Below are 20,072 nucleotides of genomic sequence, written 5' to 3'. Positions count from 1 at the left end.
AAAATTTGTGAACTCATCATTTTTATAGAGTAACTTTTGCTGCTGAATTATCCATTAACCCAGTTGATGATAGTATTTTTCTCAAAGATTATGATTATATATTTTTCAATCTGTTATTTTTCTTTATAATGAAGGTGTCTATATTAAGTAGTTTGTGTGTAACAAAAAAGTGATGTTTAGGTCAACACACACTGAGGTGTATATATATATATATATATATATATATATATATATAAACTGTGCTGGTATCAGATCTTTATCGTCCGATACTCAGAACTTTTGGTATCGGATTGGGATTGGTTCTGAACAAATGGTATCGAGCCACCCCTAGCACAGAATATAAAGAATATCAAAAGCTTGGGGATTCAGCTGTCTATAGCAGTCCTGAACCTGTTATGCATGTGTTTTGTCCTAAATATGACTTTTGAGTCACAACCAATGATGTACTGGTGATACTCATCCAGCCTGATCCATGGTCTCCTGAGACTGAAGGATGCCTATAAATATAAATTGGCCATCAGACACCCTGCTTTCTAGGATCTTGGCATTTGCCATCAGAAGAAACTTTTGTACATTTTTTCATTTTACATAATTTGATCAATTGACATGTAGGCTAAATAATTTGTGTACAGTCTGTAACTGATTGACAGCTCTAATTTCAACACATCAAGAGAAAATTTTACCCTGTAATGCCTCACAGCTGCTTGTTCATCACTTTTTTTTTTTTTTTTTGGAAGTGCAGACTGATTGATTACATCTGATTGAACTGACTAAGTTTTGAAGCACAGTTTTCCCCCTTGGAATTTAGCATTCAACTAAAAGTGCTAACATATGTCTGCAGTTGTATTGCAGTTTGCACCCTTAGCAGCCTGTTATAGTTGCACACATCATATGCATTGCATAAGAAAGTGTCATAGACAAAAGAACAAAAGCTTAAAACAAAGTTAGACAGTCACACAGATGCATGCAAACCTGCAGTGTCATTCAAAAGGGCAAGTTTACACTGCTATCTTTGCAAGATCCTACCCCTCACCATCCCGGGTTTTGCCTTAATGTTTTTAAGAAGTTACTTACCACAAGACCTCCAGAGAAAGAAAGTGCGTCAGAGAAAGATCACCAGTGTGAAAGAGTGCAGGGGGAGGGAGAGATTGAAAATTAAAAGCAGCTGATGTCCAATATGCTCCAATAGAAAAAAAACCAAGCACAAAAGCAGACCATGGAAAACAGTAGCACATTTTATTTGCCCCAGAGCTTCCAAGTGTCAGTGTTCTTCCATCCATTTGCTGCACCATTCATCTCTTCCTCTTGTTGCAAAACAGAAGCATAAAGGGACCATTGATGTTCATTGTCTGAAACATGATAAGGACTTTGGGACATGAGGGTTTCAATTTTTATGGATACGTCAAGACGTTGTTAATTGGGTCTGAAGTGTAATTAGAGATGCAGCAGCTTCTGTGAAAAGGTAAGGCCTATGTAATCTGGTTAGTTTTGGAGGTTTGGATATGCTCCTTTTGGGAGTAATTAAATAGATTTAGAGAGCAGCTTAGTTCATGTGGACTGGGCCAGGGCCATCTGTGTTTTATGAAATTCAGGTGTGCGTGTTCATGTTTGGGTCTCTGTGTGTGTGTGTGTGTGTGTATTCTCACCAGATGTGCACCACGGTTAAACATTGAAAGCCAACTGTATCGTTTTTTTTTTTTCTCCCTCATTGTTGCTGCACATTCTGAACATTTAGCATGCTATCAAATGTGATTTAGTTCATTCACACTTTTGGACTTGGTCACTTGGTTCTGTCTTGTTGGACACTACTTTTTCTTTTTGACTGTTTGTTTGTTTATTTTGCTGGAAATAGCATGAACATGCTTGCTTCTGGTATTTTGGGAGAGTCATTGCCAATGGGGAATAGCTCTGTGGAGTTCATTGGTGTGTCTTTGTCTGTGCAGAAGTTGGGCAGCAGTATGCAGTGTGAAGAGGGCACTGAGTGGCTGCTGGAGCTGCTGATGGAAGTGCAACTGCAGCAGTATTTCCTGCGCATCCGTGATGAGCTCAATGTTACACGTCTCTCACACTTTGACTATGTGAAGAATGAGGACCTGGAGAAGATTGGTATGGGTCGGCCTGGTGAGTCTAACCAAGGTGTTTTGCTTGTAGGTTCATTACAAATATTGCTTTCCAAAAGGCAGTGTCCACAAAGAACAGCATTGACATATATGCAGAGATTCAAAACAAATATTCCTGATTTAAATTTTGGTAATTGACATAGTGATAACCATAGGAATGAGGAATGAGGTCCGAAATAATTTTATTGTATTACAAAATAAAACATATTTAGTATTAGCTCTAGTATTAGTATTAGCATTAAAGGGGACCTATTATGCCCCTTTTTACAAGATTTAAAATAAGTCTCTGATGTCCCCAGAGTGTGTGTGAAGTTTTAGCTCAAAATACCCCACAGCTAATTTTTTATAGCTTATTTAAATTGCCACTTTTAGGTTACAAGCCAAAACGAATGGATACGATATATGCAATACGATATTGACTTAAGTGTGTAAAATCAATTAAAACTATATTTAAAATATTTAAAAATGAAAATGATACAACCAATATATGTTTCATCACTACAACTTCTGAAAGTGACCAGCAGTGTTTTAGCAGTACATAAAAAGTAATGTCACAAATCAGAAAATGTAATTTTAACATGAATGTGAACAAACAAACAAACAAAAAAAAAATAATGCCACTTATTTTATATAAATGTAACTTTGCTTTCCGTTTATTACTTAAAGTACACTTTTAAGTACTTCTTCATATACAACATGCTGATACATATGCTAGGCAGTGCTCTAGACTAACTTTTTGCACTGGTTGCACTGGTGCGCCTAGCTTTTTTTCTTAGGTGCACCAGCACAAAAGGTAGGTGCACCCAAATTTTCGACCGCATCACATTTAACACCGCATTATTACAAGTTCACTTTTTTTTTTTTATCACTGTCCATATAGGCAATATTGACTTGTAGCCTAAATGATTAACTAACAATCTGGTCAACATAATGTTCTTTATTTGAAGCACAATTCTATAAGAAAGGTAACTTACTGAAAAGGTGTTGGTGCTTAAAGTGCTTTACTGAGCTGAAATTGTAACTTAAAACATCTCAAGATAAATGAAATAAAAAGAAAATCTAAATGAAGTGTTTTAAGGGCTTCAAACTGAACATCTCATGGCTCAATGTCTTATGGACTATCCTCCATTGCAGTCACATGCCCCTTGGATGGCAAACTCCTCTAGTTTGGCCTTCTTGATCTTCGGCCTTGGCTAAACCAGCTGGCCACACTCTCTCTAGCATCAAAATCTTCCAGACTTGGCCCCTCTATACTGATTCTTATCATATCTTCCACTGTGTCTGAATGAAGGGATCCTCTAGTGTCTGATCTGAAGAGCTAAACAGTCCCTAAACAGCTTATACTACTGTTTCAGCTATTAAAATAGTACAGTTTTGTATGTAATAGCAAAGTGATTATATTTCGTTTTCGTTTTTTTATTAAGTTAATTTAGAAAAATGTTAGGAAGAAATTTGTTTGTTAAATATAAGTTTTATTTTTTATTTTTTTTTATTTTTATTTTTTTTTAAGTAACGACTAAGCGGCCAGCGGCAGACTGAGCCTATGTTTGATCAACTTAGCCTTCTCAAATCATCACGACCTGCCTAAAATAAAATTTATTGATTATAAAACAGTTCAAGCATATAACAATGTTTAAACGTTAGACCCAGGTAAATGTGCGCTGTATCCAATAGTTTGTGCGGAGACGCATCAGAACATGGAGGTGACAGCATGATCATTTGCATTTTTTCAGTGGATAAGCCGTCATTTTTGCTCATAAAGGTAAGAGTAATACATCATTCGTAACTGCAAAGGGTCTACTTTTATTTGTGTGCACTCATAATATCAATAAAAAGTTGCGCTTTCTGTCGTGTCATCTTTAACAGGAGTACAAAAAAAACAGACACTCAATGAAAACATGCCTGAATGATAAATATATCTATAAATAGACATGATAAATACATCCATAGAAAGCTTTAAATGACTACTTAATGAAATAAAACAAATCGAAAACAAAAACTCTTTCATTATAATCATAATCCGTAAAGATGCACTTCTCTCTAATGCTCATCTGAGGAGATGGCGAGTCAGGATCAGCAACTTCATCCTTGCGACACAGACTCAGAAAACACTAGTTTATTAGTAAATAATTCAAATATCTCCTTACCATTTCCCCCTGTCATATTTATGGTAATTACTTTTGCCGGTGCTTTGCGGCAAGCTTAAGCCTATTGCGTGTATTTGAACACAGAACTTTTCAGCTGCACTGACAGCACACACTATACCGTTGCTGCAGGACACTAAACACCGTCCAGCCGCTCTTGACAGTCGCTGAAGCACGGTCTCGTGTTGTTTCCACCAGCGCGGCAAACAGACGGGATGCCCGGCCCGCATCTGAACTATGACGTGAAAATTGGCCCGAAGCCCAGCTCGAGGGGCGGAAAAAAGTCGGGGTCCATCGGGCTGAAATGCAGGGCTCTAGTGTCAGTTGTTGAACCACAGGGAGACTTTCAGAGTCGCAGAGACTTTTTTTTTTTTTTCTTAAACTGCTGGTCACACTGGTGCGACCTCTGATTTTTTTTTTTTTTTTTTTTTTGTCGCACCATTGAGAAATTAGGTTGCATGTGTCAGTAAATCCGCTCCTGTGATAAGTATGTAATCTCCTGAAAATTTTGCTATCCTGACAAAATTGCTGATTTTGAACGCAATTTTGTGTAGCTTGTCAGTGAACTACGGCTCTGTGTAGTAAGAGCGGCATTTATATTTACTGGGAGCGGAGTGATTATTAAATGCTCAAAGCGCAGAGGGGAAATTGTTGCCACTTCACTCCACTCACATACTCTGATCTGAACGCACGCCCTGGAGATTACCTACTTATCACAGGAGCGGCTTTATTGATGAGATGCACATGAAAATCGCATTCGATTTTTTGCCCAGCCCTAACTACAGCAAAAACTATTGGCTAAGAAAGTTCAAACATTATTAAAGGCAAGTTAACAGTCAATAAAAAAAGAAAAACAAATTATTCTTTGAAATGACAGGGGAGCGACGAGGAGTAATTGTCCTCTAAAACTGTCAGGAATCACCAGTGAGAAGTAATTTGCCGGTATGGCCAGTACAAGTCTTGTGATGAATGAGTTGATGAATTAATAATTTCTTTATGTACAAACTTAAAACAATCTTAAACTATTGGCTGCATTTTGCATCAAACACAAGAAAACTTTAAGCAAATAGTGCATAATTAATATCTAAATGAATTCTAATTCTATTTTATACAATAAAAATAAAACGAACTAAATGTCATCAGTTTTCGTCGACTAAAACTAGACTAAAATGTCATCAGTTTTTGTCGACTATAACTAGACTAGACTAAAAAGAGTATAAACGTGATTAAAACTAGACTAAAATGTCATCAGTTTTCGTCGACTAAAACTAGACTAGACTAAAAAGAGTATGAACGTGACTAAAACTAATAAAAACTAAAATGACAGCTTCACACAAAGACTAGACAAAGATTAAAATTAAAACAGGCCGCCAAAAACAACACTACGGCATAGTGTAGATTAATCTTTGTTAAAGCTGTGTTTTGTTGTTTGATTAACATAAGCATGTATTTAAAGGCTGCTATCCCTTTAAGACAGACTGCATGGATCCAGTATAATGAAACATATCAGATTTATTTCTCAGCAGTTTACATTCATTTAAAACATAACTGACTGCATTTACGAGAATGATCGTCGAGACAGGTATTTAGACATAATTCTGTGGGTGTGTGTCTATTCAAACATAAGGAGGACATGCGAAAGATAAATCAACTCATTGTGCGCTGTCTGAAAGGCATCTCTGTGGGGCTGTTTACACCTGGTCACTTCATGCGTTTTGTCTGATTGGATAGATGAACTCCATTAAATTTAAATATTAAATTTTTTTTATATCAGTTTTGCGGTTACACATTTATGTGGCCGTGTAAATGGAAACGTTTTAACAAATCAGACAGATAAGCACGAAATGACCAGGTGTAAACAGGCCCTGTGTGTAGCGGCTATGCGCACAGAAAACTGAAGAGATCAAATGCTGTCTGAGATGTGGCTTGTGCACGCGCTTCAGGCGTGTGTTAGACAGCAAGACGAGACGCCAAAGAGTTGTTTTCTGCAACTTATTGCACTTAATTCTTTTTAACATCAAGCAATTGACATAAAATCAACATAAAACTTTGACCTTTTGCAATGTTTTGATTGAAGAAGCTTATTCAAATTATTCAGATATTGCATGCCATTGTGATATGCATATCACAATATTTACATTATGCGATATTTCGATAATTTCGATATAGAGTGCAGCCATAGTTTTTTGTTTAGAGAATAGTGTTATCTTTCCTATTGTTTCCCAAAATAGGGTGTTTTGAGCATTACTAATTTACTACTAGTTTACTAGTTTAATTCATACTGGAAACTGGAGGGCTCTCTTGCGCAGAAACTCCACATATCCATAGCAGAAGTAATACTAATGATGATGCTCCATGAAATCCCTAATATGGACAAAGGTATCCAGTTATCGCTGAATAAAACGCACAATGGAGAAATTTTAACTGATGAAGCTTGACAATAAACATACGATTGCACAAAATACACTGAACAAAATTATAAACGCAACACTTTTGTTTTTGCCCCCATTTTTCATGAGCTGAACTCAAAGATCTAAGACTTTTTCTATGTACACAAAAGGCCTATTTCTCACACATATTGTTCACACATATGTCTAAATCTGTGTTAGTGAGCACTTCTCCTTGGCCAAGATAATCCATCCACCTCACAGGTGTGGCATATCAAGATGCTGATTAGACAGCATGATTATTGCACAGGTGTGCCTTAGGCTGGCCACATTAAAAGGCCACTCTAAAATGTGCAGTTTTATCACACAGCACAATGCCACAGATGTCGCAAGTTTTGAGGGAGCATGCACTTGGCATGCTGACTGCAGGAATGTCCACCAGAGCTGTTACCTATGAATTGAATGTTTATTTCTCTACCATAAACCGTCTCCAAAGGCGTTTCAGAGAATTTGCCAGTTATCCAACCGGCCTCGCAACCGCAGACCACGTGTAACCACACCAGCCCAGGACTTCCACATCCAGCATCTTCACCTCCATGATCGTCTGAGACCAGCCACCCAGACAGCTGCTGCAACTATCGGTTTGCATAACCAAAGAATTTCTGCACAAACTGTCAGAAACCGTCTCAGGGAAGCTCATCTGCATGCTCGTCATCCTCATCGGGGTCTCGACCTGACTGCAGTTCGTCATTGTAACCGACTTGAGTGGGCAAATGCTCACATTCGATGGCGTCTGGCACTTTGGAGAGGTGTTCACTTCAAGGATGAATCCAGGTTTTCACTGTACAGGCATCATGTATGGCGTCGTGTGGGTGAGCGGTTTGCTGATGTCAACTTTGTGGATCGAGTGGCCCATGGTGGCGGTGGGGTTATGGTATGGGCAGGCGTATGTTATGAACAACGAACACAGGTGCATTTTATTGATGGCATTTTGAATGCACAGAGATACCGTGACAAGATCCTGAGGCCCATTGTTGTGCCATTCATCCACGACTATCACCTCATGTTGCAGCATGATAATGCACGGCCCCGTGTTGCAAGGATCTGTACACAATTCCTGGAAGCTGGAAATATCCCAGTTCTTGCATGGCCAGCATACTCACCGGACATGTCACCCATTGAGCATGTTTGGGATGCTCTGGATCGGCGTATACGAGAGCATGTTCCAGTTCCTGCCAATATCCAGCAACTTCGCACAGCCATTGAAGAGGAGTGGACCAACATTCCACAGGCCACCATCAACAACCTGGTCAACTCTATGCAAAGGAGATGTGTTGATTCGTTCTTCAAGCAATCTTGGGTATTTATTATAAGGAAAGTATATTTATAATGCAATGCTAATCAACATAGCCTTTATCACTGTATAAAATACTATCATTCTCTAATACAAAACCACGTCTGGTCACAAAAAGAAGTTATTACAAACACTCGACTGTGTTAAGTTAATCTGGAGAAAAAGCATGTCAATAAATGATATCTTTGTTGGACAACAGGTTTGTAAACAGGCTCATAAACATGCAAAACTGTATCGCACACATGCTACTGTAGTACATTTATTCAGACCGATTTTTTTGTGCTCTGTACAGCCCTGCCCAAACCAGTTCCAGATTGTAGAAGGAGCTCCTCATTTGGTGATAAACTCCTCCTCAATTTCATGTCTCAATTTCTATGTCACTCCACACTGCCACACACAGAAATGTCAACAACTAGACTTTATCGTTATTATTGCGGTAAAATTGTTTCTTATCGTGGGGATCATTTTTGACGCTATATCGCAAAGGAAAAGATATCGCCCATCCCTACCACCTACTTGTGGTTTTGTCACGACACGCACACAGACAGGTAGATCCAAGTGCAGTGTTTTATTGAGGCAATCCAAAATCAGAAAACATCCAGGCAAAGGTCAACATCCAGGTAATCCGTCCAAAACAAGAAACATAAACAACATCCAGAAACACGAAAAACCAGGGAACCAGGAAAACACAGGGTGACATTCAACAAGGACTCCGTAACAATGACAGAAACAACCAGGGTATTTAAAGACAGGTGCAAACAAGGTAAGTGGTGACAGCTGAATACAATGAACAGTGATGAGCAGCTAAGGCTAGTGGGAAATGAAGTTCTGACGAAGGTGACAATAAGGGGAAGTGAGACCTCTAGTGGCCACCCAGGGAGACACAGAACAGACACCGTGACACTACCCCCCCTCTAAGGAGCAGCTTCCAGATGCTCCTCAGAACACAATAAACACAAAACAAAGAGACCAGGAGGGAGGTGGACTGGTGGAGGCAGAACAGGGGGAGGGATGGCGGGCCAGGCCCGTGTAGGGGAACTGGGACCGGCAGCGATGGCTCCGCTGGTAGCCCAGGTGGCTTGGTCAGATCAGGGGGCCACGGTGGACCCGAAAGTTCAGGGGACCACGAGGGACCAGGCAGTTCAGGTGGCCACGGTGGACCCGAAAGTTCAGGGGACCACGAGGGGCCAGGCAGTTCAGGTGGCCACGGTGGATCAGTCCATTCTCGTTGTGCAGACGGCCAGGGAGGAATTCGCCATTTGAGTGGCCCGAACCGAACCTGCCAATCGGGGAGCAGGCTGTGGCGATGGCCAGGTCACGGCATTGGGAACGGCATCGGGAACGGCCTCAGACAAGGGCACCGCCTCAGGAACGGCCTTGGACACGGGTATCGCCTCCGGAACCATCTCGGGCCCCGCATCGGCCTCCGGAACAGCATCGGGCACCGCCTCGGGAATGGCCTCAGGAACGGCCTCAGGAACGGCCTCAGGAACGGCCTCGGGAACGGCCTCGGGAACGGCCTCGGGAACGGCCTCGGGAACGGCCTCGGGAACGGCCTCGGGAACGGCCTCACGCTCGGCCTCAGACTCGGCCTCGGACACCGCCTCGGCATCGGGCACCGCCTCGGCAACGGGCACCGCCTCGGGAATGGCCTCAGGAACGGCCTCAGGAACGGCCTCGGGAACGGCCTCGGGAACGGCCTCGGGAACGGCCTCGGGAACGGCCTCGGGAACGGCCTCGGGAACGGCCTCAGGAACGGCCTCAGGAACGGCCTCAGGAACGGCATTGGACAAGGACCCCGCCTCGGGAACGGCCTCGGGCACGGCCTCGGGAACGACCTCGGGCTCGGCCTCGGGAACGGCCTTGGCATCGGGCACCGCCTCGAGAACGGCCTCGGCCTCGGCCACCGCCTCGGGAACGGCCTTGGACAAGGACACCGCCTCGGGAACGACCTCTGCATCGGGCACCACCTCGGGAACGACCTCGGCCTGCGCATCGGCCACCGCCTCGGGAACGACCTCGGCCTGCGCATCGGGCACCGCCTCGGGCACGGCCTCGGCCTCCGGAACCAACTCGGGCACCGCCTCGGTCTCTGGAACAACATCGGGCACCGCCTCGACCTGCGGAACGGCATCGGGCACCGCCTCGGCATCGGGCACCACCTCGGCATCGGGCACCGCCTCGACCTCCAGAACGGCATCGGGCACCGCCCTGACCTCCAGAACAGCCTCAGTCTCGGGCATTACATCGGGAACCGTCTCTGGCACCGTCTCTGGCACCGCATCGGCATCGGGCACTGTCTCGGCATCGGGCACCGTCTCGGCATCGGCCATCGCCTCGACCTCCGGAACAGCCTCAGTCTCGGGCATTACATCGGGAACCGTCTCTGGCACCGTCTCTGGCACCGCATCGGGCACCGCCTCTGGCACCGCCTCGACATCGGGCACCGCCTCGACATCGGGCACCGCCTCGACATCGGGCACCGCCTCGACATCGGGCACCGCCTCGGCATCGGGCACCGCCTCGGCCTCGGACATTGCATCGGGAACCGCCTCGGCCACCGCATCGGGCACCGCCTCGGCATCGGGAACCGCCTCGGCCACCGCATCGGGCACCGCCTCGGCATCGGGCACCGCCTCGGCATCGGACATTGCCTCGGGAACCACCTCGGCCACCGCATCAGGCACCGCCTCGGCATCGGGCACCGCCTCGGGCACCGCCTCGGCATCGGGCACCGCCTCGGCAACGGGCACCGCCTCGGCAACGGGCACCGCCTCGGCATCGGACATTGCATCGGGAACCACCTCGGCCACCGCATCAGGCACCGCCTCGGCATCGGGCACCGCCTCGGACACCGCCTCGGCATCGGGCACCGCCTCGGCAACGGGCACCGCCTCGGCAACGGACATTGCATCGGGAACCGCCTCGGCCACCGCATCAGGCACCGCCTCGGGCACCGCCTCGGCATCGGACATTGCATCGGGAACCACCTCGGCCACCGCATCAGGCACCGCCTCGGGCACCGCCTCGGCATCGGGCACCGCCTCGGCATCGGGCACCGCCTCGGCAACAGGCACCGCCTCGGGCACCGCCTCGGCATCGGGCACCGCCTCGGCATCGGGCACCGCCTCGGCATCGGGCACCGCCTCGGCATCGGACATTGCATCGGGAACCGCCTCGGCCACCGCATCAGGCACCGCCTCGGGCACCGCCTCGGCATCGGACATTGCATCGGGAACCACCTCGGCCTTCGCATCAGGCACTGCCTCGGCATCGGGCACCGCCTCGGTATCGGGCACCGCCTCGGCAACGGGCACCGCCTCGGCATCGGACATTGCATCGGGAACCGCCTCGGCCACCGCATCAGGCACCGCCTCGGGCACCGCCTCGGCATCGGGCACCGCCTCGGCATCGGACACAGCCTCGGGCACCGCCTCGGCATCGGGCACAGCCTCGGGCACCGCCTCGGCCTCCAGAACCACCTCGAGCCCCGCCTCGGGAACCTCGGGCACTTCCACCTGGACGACAGTGGCCCGCTCGGGAACGTCCTCCTGGACGGCAGCGGCCCGCTCGGGAACGTCCTCCTGGACGGCAGCGGCCCGCTCGGGAACGTCCTCCTGGACGGCAGCGGCCCGCTCTGGAACGTCCTCCTGGACGGCAGCGGCCCGCTCGGGGAACGTCCTCCTGGACGACAGCGGCCCGCTCGGGAACGTCCTCCTGGACGACAGCGGCCCGCTCGGGAACGTCCTCCTGGCTTTGAGGAACGGCTGACGCCTGTCTCCTCCTCCTGCGGCCTCTATGATGGCGTGCCGGTGGCTCCTTGACGGAAGACTCAGGCGTTGAGTCAACCATCTTGTCTGCCAACACAGGTGTAGATTCGACCCTCCTGTGCAGTGGTGCTGGGCTGGTGGTCATCTCGTGCTGTGGTGCTGGGCTGGCGGTCATCTTGTGCTGTGGCGCTGGGCTGGTGGCCATCTTGTGCTGTGGTGCTGAACTGGTGGCCATCTTGGGCATAGGCGCTGGCTCAGCGGCCTTGATGTGAGCACTCCTGGGAAACTCTGGGATCTGGCACATCCTGGAAAAGTAACCTAATACTGTCTCCGCGGCCATCTTGGGCTGTGGCGCTGGGCTGGCGGCCATCTTGTGCTGTGGCGCTGGGCTTGCGGCCATCTTGTGCTGTGGCGCTGGGCTGGCGGCCATCTTGTGCTGTGGGGCTGGGCTGGCGGCCATCTTGTGCTGTGGCGCTGGGCTGGCGGCCCTCTTCTCTGGAGACACAGGTGTGGTCGAAGTATCCCATTGCGCACGATGGCACAGGTAATGGGTAAACCCCCAAAAGTCTAGGATCTCCAGCCCCTTCATCTCCCATTGAGGTAAAGGGTCATCCAGACAGTTGTTAAAAAGGTCCTTCAGTGCTGCATCATTATAACCTAACCCGACCGCCATGGTCCAAAACAATTGCGCCAGGCCACCCACCTCACTCCCCCTTTGACGAAGGGTGGTTAAGTTCCGGAATCTCCCCCTCCGTTCCTCCATGGTGGCTGGGGAAAAGATTCGAAATCCCACACCGCTGGATCTAGGCATGACGGAGTCCTTCTGTCACGACACGCACACAGACAGGTAGATCCAAGTGCAGTGTTTTATTGAGGCAATCCAAAATCAGAAAACATCCAGGCAAAGGTCAACATCCAGGTAATCCGTCCAAAACAAGAAACATAAACAACATCCAGAAACACGAGAAACCAGGGAACCAGGAAAACACAGGGTGACATTCAACAAGGACTCCGTAACAATGACAGAAACAACCAGGGTATTTAAAGACAGGTGCAAACAAGGTAAGTGGTGACAGCTGAATACAATGAACAGTGATGAGCAGCTAAGGCTAGTGGGAAATGAAGGTTCTGACGAAGGTGACAATAAGGGGAAGTGAGACCTCTAGTGGCCACCCAGGGAGACACAGAACAGACACCGTGACAGGTTTTGGTTTCATATTTAGAGTATCATTTAATTATTATTTTTTTTAATTAATTTGACATTTTGACAGTTTTAATTTGCCATTAATCTCATAGCATTATTTATTCAGTTCTAATTAATGTCACCTCTAATCTGTAATTGTTTTTTCAGTAGTTTCAAAATTGGTACTAAGAATAATCAAATTTAAATGGTATTGATACTGACCAGATTTTGTAGGCATGACAACACTAATGTACAACAAAATGTAAGTATATTTTAAAAGTATTTATTTCTCTTGACTTGTAGATGTATTTTTTTCACAGAGCTTGTTGTAATGCATTCTTCAATTCTTGAGCATAGAGAAAAAGTCATTGCCCACTCCTGTCAACGCTTTGTCGATGATTGTTTGTGAATGTTGGGCGATGTCAGTAAGAGCTTTTGCAGGTCTCAATATCAAATCAGATGCTGTTTACATAAGTGGCAGGTCATTGTTCTTCAGAAGCCAGCTTTGTGAAGCTTCATCAAGGAATGACATAGCGTTTCTGTTTGTGTCTACTAATGTCAGCATCTTAATCCAAAGGTCACCAAATCTAAATTGGTTCAACCCAAGAATGAATATTTTCTCAGTTATATAATGGACAAAGGTGACAAAGTTGCATCTGAAAAGTAACATTTTTAGATGCATCTTTTTAATACAACAGAAGGCAGTTTGTTACTTAAACTTATTGAAAAGCAGGGAATTTTTATTTTTATTTTTTTACTGGTAAACCCAGCACAAGCTTTGAGTGTCTGCCAAATCTAATCAATGTGTCTTTCCACACTCAGTATTAAGCCTTTGTGTGGTGCCTGAAATGTAAACTGTGCTGATGTAATTTCCTTTAAGCCAGCCTGATTATTGCCCAACTCAAGCTCATTACATGGCTCTTCTATCACTCTCGCTTTTCTTTCTTTTTTTGGCACACATGTCCTATTTTATACTCTTCTTTCTTTCCTTCAGTCTTTTTTATTCTCACCCTGTTTGTTTCTTCCTGATTAATTAAATAACCAAAAGCATCTATAAATTATTGATTTTATAAAAAACTTTCTTTCTCTCTCTCTCTCTCTCTCTCTCTCTCTCTCTCTCTCTCTCTCTCTCTTTTATTAAAATTTTGGCTTCTAAGGATTATAGCCGCATTTCTTCTAGTGCAACTTTTTTTCCTTCACTGCGGTGCACATTCGTTCCTCCCTAAAACCTAAACTTAAAGTCAGAATCAGCACAATCGGTGATTGTTGAAAAAAAAATATATACTGTTGCTAAATTGCAGGACATGCTTGATAATAAAACATTGAAAGCACAATCCACACAAGAGACACTGTTCCATGTGCGTGTGGCATGCTCCAAAACGGACAAGCTAATTACGCTTTGAGCTTTGGGCGCATCCAAACAATCAAATACACAAAAAATATGTCTGGCACATGGGCCATCAATGTTAATCAAACAACAAAATGCAAAGACAAAATCACTGACAGTTCTTAATCTGAATAACGTTATAGCATTAAAATGAATAAGTTTTAATCTGTCAATACATACAGTAAAAACTATGCATTGTTCATTTACATTTGATTACTTTTAGATTTCTTTTGTAGGCTATTACTTACCTGAACAGTAATGTTAGTAGACCTTCATGGAAAAATAAAAGCACTGTTTATTTCATTTCATTTGTATATTTGTTTTATTGTATTTATCAGTTTGTTTTACTTTGTTTCTTTGTTCATGTTCTTACTGTATCTTATGTTATGTATAAAGGAACAAAAATGCCTGCACACTTGTGCATTTACAAATTGATGTTTTATATTCATTTCATTAAATATTTATTTTACATTTCAGAATGTAAAGCAATGTTAATTCAGCTCTTAATTTGTCATATATATATATATATATATATATATATATATATATATATATATATATATATATATATATATATATAAAACAAAAAGTACCAATAAGAATACAGTTAAAAATACTGAATCGATAAGCAGTATCTGTAAGTGTAGTAATACCGTTAAAACCTTAACGATACCCATTCCTAGTTAGATGACGGTAATTTAAAAATGTCTAAAAAACATTTACTGATGTAAGTTTGGGGTTTTCTCTATAAAAAGATTACTTTTCTGGTGTCCTTGCACATATCATGAGAGTTACAAGGTTTAACATGCTTTGAAGCTTTCTTTTGACACAGGTAGTAAGCATTTTAATTGCACTAGTACTTAACAGTGTTTATTTAAATTTTTATTCAGGTACATTGGTTTGCTCCAGATGTCACTGTTGATAAAGCTGAACTTGTTTTTAACCGGCAAAATTCATTAAGTAATAATAATTCTCTCATTCGCTTTTTTTTTTTTTTAACAGGGCAAAGACGGCTGTGGGAGGTGGTAAAGAGGAGAAAAACCATGTGCAAGCGCAAGTCATGGATGAGCAAGGTATGTCATCAGCCTTTCACACACGCACTGACAGATTAATGAGGCTTCCAGTCCAGGATCAGGTCCCACACACAAGCACACATCTATACACTTGCAGCCGGACAAGGGCTTTGCTTTGTTCATTGGTCATACAGCTCACATTTTCCCTCAAGCGCTTTAGAGTCTCTAACTTGCAAAGTGTCTTATTGAACCTGAAGGGAATAAATCAGGAACTAACATTTAAAGCACTTGAACTAGACAATTTCCACAGCCTTTGTCTTTTGTTCAACAGCCTAAATGTCGAGCTGAGGTTGTGATGCTTCTCAAAATGTAACTCACTCCTCATGGAGCTGAGCAGTTTAGGAATCAAGTTTCTTTAAAATTAGAGTTAGGAAACATATTTTGTCATCAGCACTAAATTTGAGTGAGGCCTGTTGTTTCACCCCTCTGAAATTTACCAACTTATTTTCTCTCTTTTACACACAATGCTGAAATGTCTGCTCTAAATGCTGAAGCAGGAAGTGTTGGCTCAGGCCTGCCGCTCACTCTCTAAAGCACTAACCAGGTTAATGGTCCATCAAATGCTGCAGGAAGAGCATTAAATTGGCCTCAGTCACAAGCAATAAATCAGCACAATGTGGGCCATTCTCTAGGGTTTGTGTGTGTGTGTGTGTGTGTGTGAATGTGAGTGTGAGCATGTGTTTGACGATAGATTCAGAATGCAGAGGAAATTAAGTTTATAGCTAATTCTGTAGGCCAGGCTGAAATTCAATTTGCATTAGAGGTCTACACGGGTCCAAAAATTTGTGGAGACCCATAAATGTGCTACACTGAACCGACCCGGACCCGTCTATTATTTTGAAAGTTGGAGCCGGGCCCGTGCAGAACCGAGAAATGTCAAAAATGTACTACCCCGAACCGACACGGACCGTCAATTACTTTGAAAGCTGGACCCGAACCCGGCCAGGAAGAGACAGACCCAACTGGCCCCGATCGGCACATATTCCACAGCAAATTGCTATTAACAAGTCGATAAACAAGCTGCGAAAATTAAACTTTTTGGCTTACCTAATGTAAGAAGCCTTCTCCCTTGTATCTGACTGTGATGCACACAATCCTCCTTGCCAAGAAAGTTCCATCCATGTTATTCCTCTCTTGCCAATTGAAATGCTTAATCCACTCATTATTCCAGCTTCAAAAGTCCACTCACTGTCATGGTGACAGATGACAAAAGACTTTGCAGTTTTGCATTTTTTGTGTCTCGAGTCAACTTGCATAATAATTTAGACTGTTTGCCCATGGATTATAATAACGATTGCTCATCCAGTGCCATGGCTGCTGACGTTAGCTGTACTTATTTGCTATCATCTCTGTTTTCTCTGAGCCAAGTCTGAGCAAATATTTTAGATATAACAAGACGGTTCATTCATAATATTATCATAAAAATTGGAGAAACTGCAAAGCGCTGTATGGTGGAATAAGTCCCGCCTTCTAAATAAAAAAGCCAGTTGTCAAAGGTAAAGTTATTGCATCGTGTGTTTTTTTTCCCCCACCTTATTTCAAATTACCGACTCATCTGACTCATTTTTCTCATCCTAATTTTACAAGTTGAAAGTAACAAAACAACACACACACAGCGCTGACTGACTCTGATAACGGCCGGGTGTTCTCCAAATCTGATCGACTCTGGTATTACACACAATGTTGAACAGACCCGGGACCCGAAGTAATAGATTGGGACCCGGACCCGGCTGACCATCTAAAATATAGCCCTGAACCCGTACGGATACTGGATCCTCGGGTCTCAGGTCCTCTGTGTAGACCTCTAGTTTGCATTATTCTGACAAAATAAAATTTTCAGCATATTGGATGATGCATTGACTTTTTACAGTATTTTGTTGAAATACATGCATGAAAAAGTTAGCATGTAGAAGATTTAGTTTGTTTCATCAATTAAAAATAAAATTGTAAAATTTAGAAAGGCAAACATAAATGGTATTGAAAGCCAAAATATTAAGAGTCACTGATGCTGTCCTCTGCTTGTGTTCAACATAAGCAGCACCATGCGCACACGTTGTTTACATGCAGAGGAAAGCACATGCATGTGTCATGATACTCTCCACAATGGTGACATGTAGCGGCTGACGGGATGTAGAGGAGAAGAATTGTTGAATAAAGTTGTTATTTTTTCTGAAGATGAACGAAGGTCTTATGGGTTTGGAACGACATGAGAGTGAGTAATTAATGACAGATTTTTCAATTTTGGGTGAATTATAGCTTAAATTTGACAAATTTTCACTGTTGCATACACCTGATACCTATTGTATTTAAATGGAATTATCTGAGGAATAAATAATGTTGAAACTAGAAATGTAGCTTGTTTACCTCTATTACAACAATTGCATTGAACAAACCTGTCCAAGTGCCAAAAATGCACAGAATTGTCAATTTAAGGCATATTAACTTACTCTCAGTAGTCTGTTCATAATATTCTGTATTTGAATCAGTTTCTGGGATATTTGGAAGAAGGGATTTTGTTCATTTATACAGCTTCTGAAGCTAACAAGAGTTCAAATATGCAGTATTGTAACTACATGGTACTGCATTGAGAACCCACTATCTCTGAATTGAATCATGTATGAAATGTATAAAAGAAAGTGATGTGACATGTGGCCAAGTATGATGACCCATATTTGGAATTAGTGCTCTGGATTTATCCCATCCTAAGTGCACACACACTGTGAACACACACCCGGAGCAGTGTGACATGAAATATGAAAATTCCAAAAGAAAGGTTTCTTAGGAACCAGAACCTAAAATTATATTAAGATATATTTATTACTTTGAGTTGCAGTTATGCAAACTTTGTAAAACAACGTTTTTGGCTCCCAGAGAGGTAGGTTATATGCAGTTGTTTTGATAAAGGTAAACAAGCTACATTTCTTGTTGCAAACTTATTTGTTCTTCATACATTCTTTTTTTAAAATGCAATAAGTATAAGCAATATGCAAAGTGACCCACATTTGGTTTTTGTACAATTTAAGTGTGTATCAAACAAATAATCTCATGGAGCCACATTAAAATCCCAATATCTGTGGAAATAAACCTTATAGGGCCTTAAGATAGGTAAGATACCATAAGAAAATGTGTTAAAAAACCTTAACACTAAATGCAAGAATTGCTTTGTTCCATTTTTGAACTGTCAACATTGGCATATACTGCAAAAAAAAAAAAAAAAAAGATAACTAAAGTCAATAGATTTTACTAATAGAATAGACCCACCAGTTTCTGTGAAAAATAGCATGATGAGGTTGGCATGATGAAATATATCAAAAACAGAATATTTAGCCGGGGACCTCTGGTTAAGCTGACAAGGAATGACCCAGATGAATATTAAACAAATGAATGTAACTAGTATTATGAGTCAGCCTGGAAGCAATCTTTGTCACAGTGATTTGTTTCTTTTGAATTTCTTAAGCCATTTGAGAGCTAACAAATAAATAAAAAAACGTCATATTACATATCATATAAGTCAAAAATAGCATCCATTTGTAAATGTATTTATTTAGAAAAAGGCCCGTTTTTAGGTTTGTCAGACTCTTGAATGTTGGTTTGGTGTAGAAAAAAAACAACCTAGGAGCTATATTAGACTGTGTAAAAGGAGCAGCTTGTTTTTCCCAGAATATTTTTATTGCATACAATAAACTGACCTAAATAAATATATAAGTATAAGTATACTTTGCTTTGATCTGTTTCTGTACGGCTGGTTATAGTGTGTCCTCAAACCGAGAGTTGTTTTCATAGGGCTGGATGTCTGGGTGGTGCTGACCAAAGGCCTCACTGGAGCCAGAGTCAGTTTTAACCTGAGTAAACAGCAATAGCATTTGCAGTTATGACAGACACATTTATTAATTTCTTTGTATTCATGTTGGCCTGCGCTGCTCTGTTTTTAATATTTAAAATACCACTACAATGTTTTGTTTCTGTGTTTGCCTCTTGAATGTGTTAAGTGTGTATTTGTGCCTTACTGGTATCTCATTTTCTAACAGTATACAAAGAGCCACGGCTAGAATTAGAGAATGAATCTGGCTCTTCCAGCTCCATCTGACTTGCCACGTCATTAATCACCTACTCTCACTTATATTTACATAATAGACTGTCTATGTGTGTGTGCTCATTTACAATATGTGTTGAGAGGAAGTGTGTATGTGGGAGTTATATTCACACAGGATTGACAAATGATTGCTCTTGTCTAAACCATCAGCTTGTAGGGCACATTCCTCTGTCTGTGGGATGAGGACATCTTGACCTTTGGCACCAGAAATGGCACACTTGTGTTAAATGAAGCACAAAAAATGTGCAAAATTGTTTCCTTTTTGGGTACAGCAGCTTGCCATTGGTGCAGCACCCTTAAAGGGACAACAGTGTACCTTATTTAACCCTAATAGGTGCATGTTAGTAGTAATATTATCTTAAGGTACTACTATGAACCTTTTAGGTGTAGATAAGATATAGAGTTGTCCCTTTGATGTTAAAAAGCATCAGGCTTTTGTACCCTTAAAGGTACAATTTTGAACATCTGAAAGTGAACATGATTACGTTAACTACTTTTATAAAGTCACATATAAAGTACATGCACACAGTTTGATATGGATGTTCAATATGTGACCATCCA

At 42.9% G+C, this 20,072-nt stretch overlaps 1 protein-coding gene across 4 annotated transcripts in view; it reads left to right on the top strand.

Moving 5' to 3' along the window:
* The window catches only part of tnk2b (tyrosine kinase, non-receptor, 2b), a 128,635-nt gene that overhangs the window by 86,039 nt on the left and 22,524 nt on the right, over positions 1-20,072 (top strand). For all 4 annotated transcript variants that reach the window (XM_042717816.1, XM_042717814.1, XM_042717813.1 and 1 more), the window contains 2 exons: positions 1,944-2,121; positions 15,348-15,418. In XM_042717816.1, coding sequence (XP_042573750.1) covers positions 1,959-2,121; positions 15,348-15,418 — 234 coding nt within the window. In that variant the 5' untranslated portion in view covers positions 1,944-1,958. The remainder of the gene's footprint in view (positions 1-1,943; positions 2,122-15,347; positions 15,419-20,072) is intronic.

The sequence above is a fragment of the Cyprinus carpio genome, chromosome B2, assembly GCF_018340385.1.
Source record: "Cyprinus carpio isolate SPL01 chromosome B2, ASM1834038v1, whole genome shotgun sequence".
Classification (NCBI taxonomy): Eukaryota; Metazoa; Chordata; class Actinopteri; order Cypriniformes; family Cyprinidae; genus Cyprinus; species Cyprinus carpio.
This window is presented reverse-complemented; position numbering and strand designations above follow the sequence as displayed.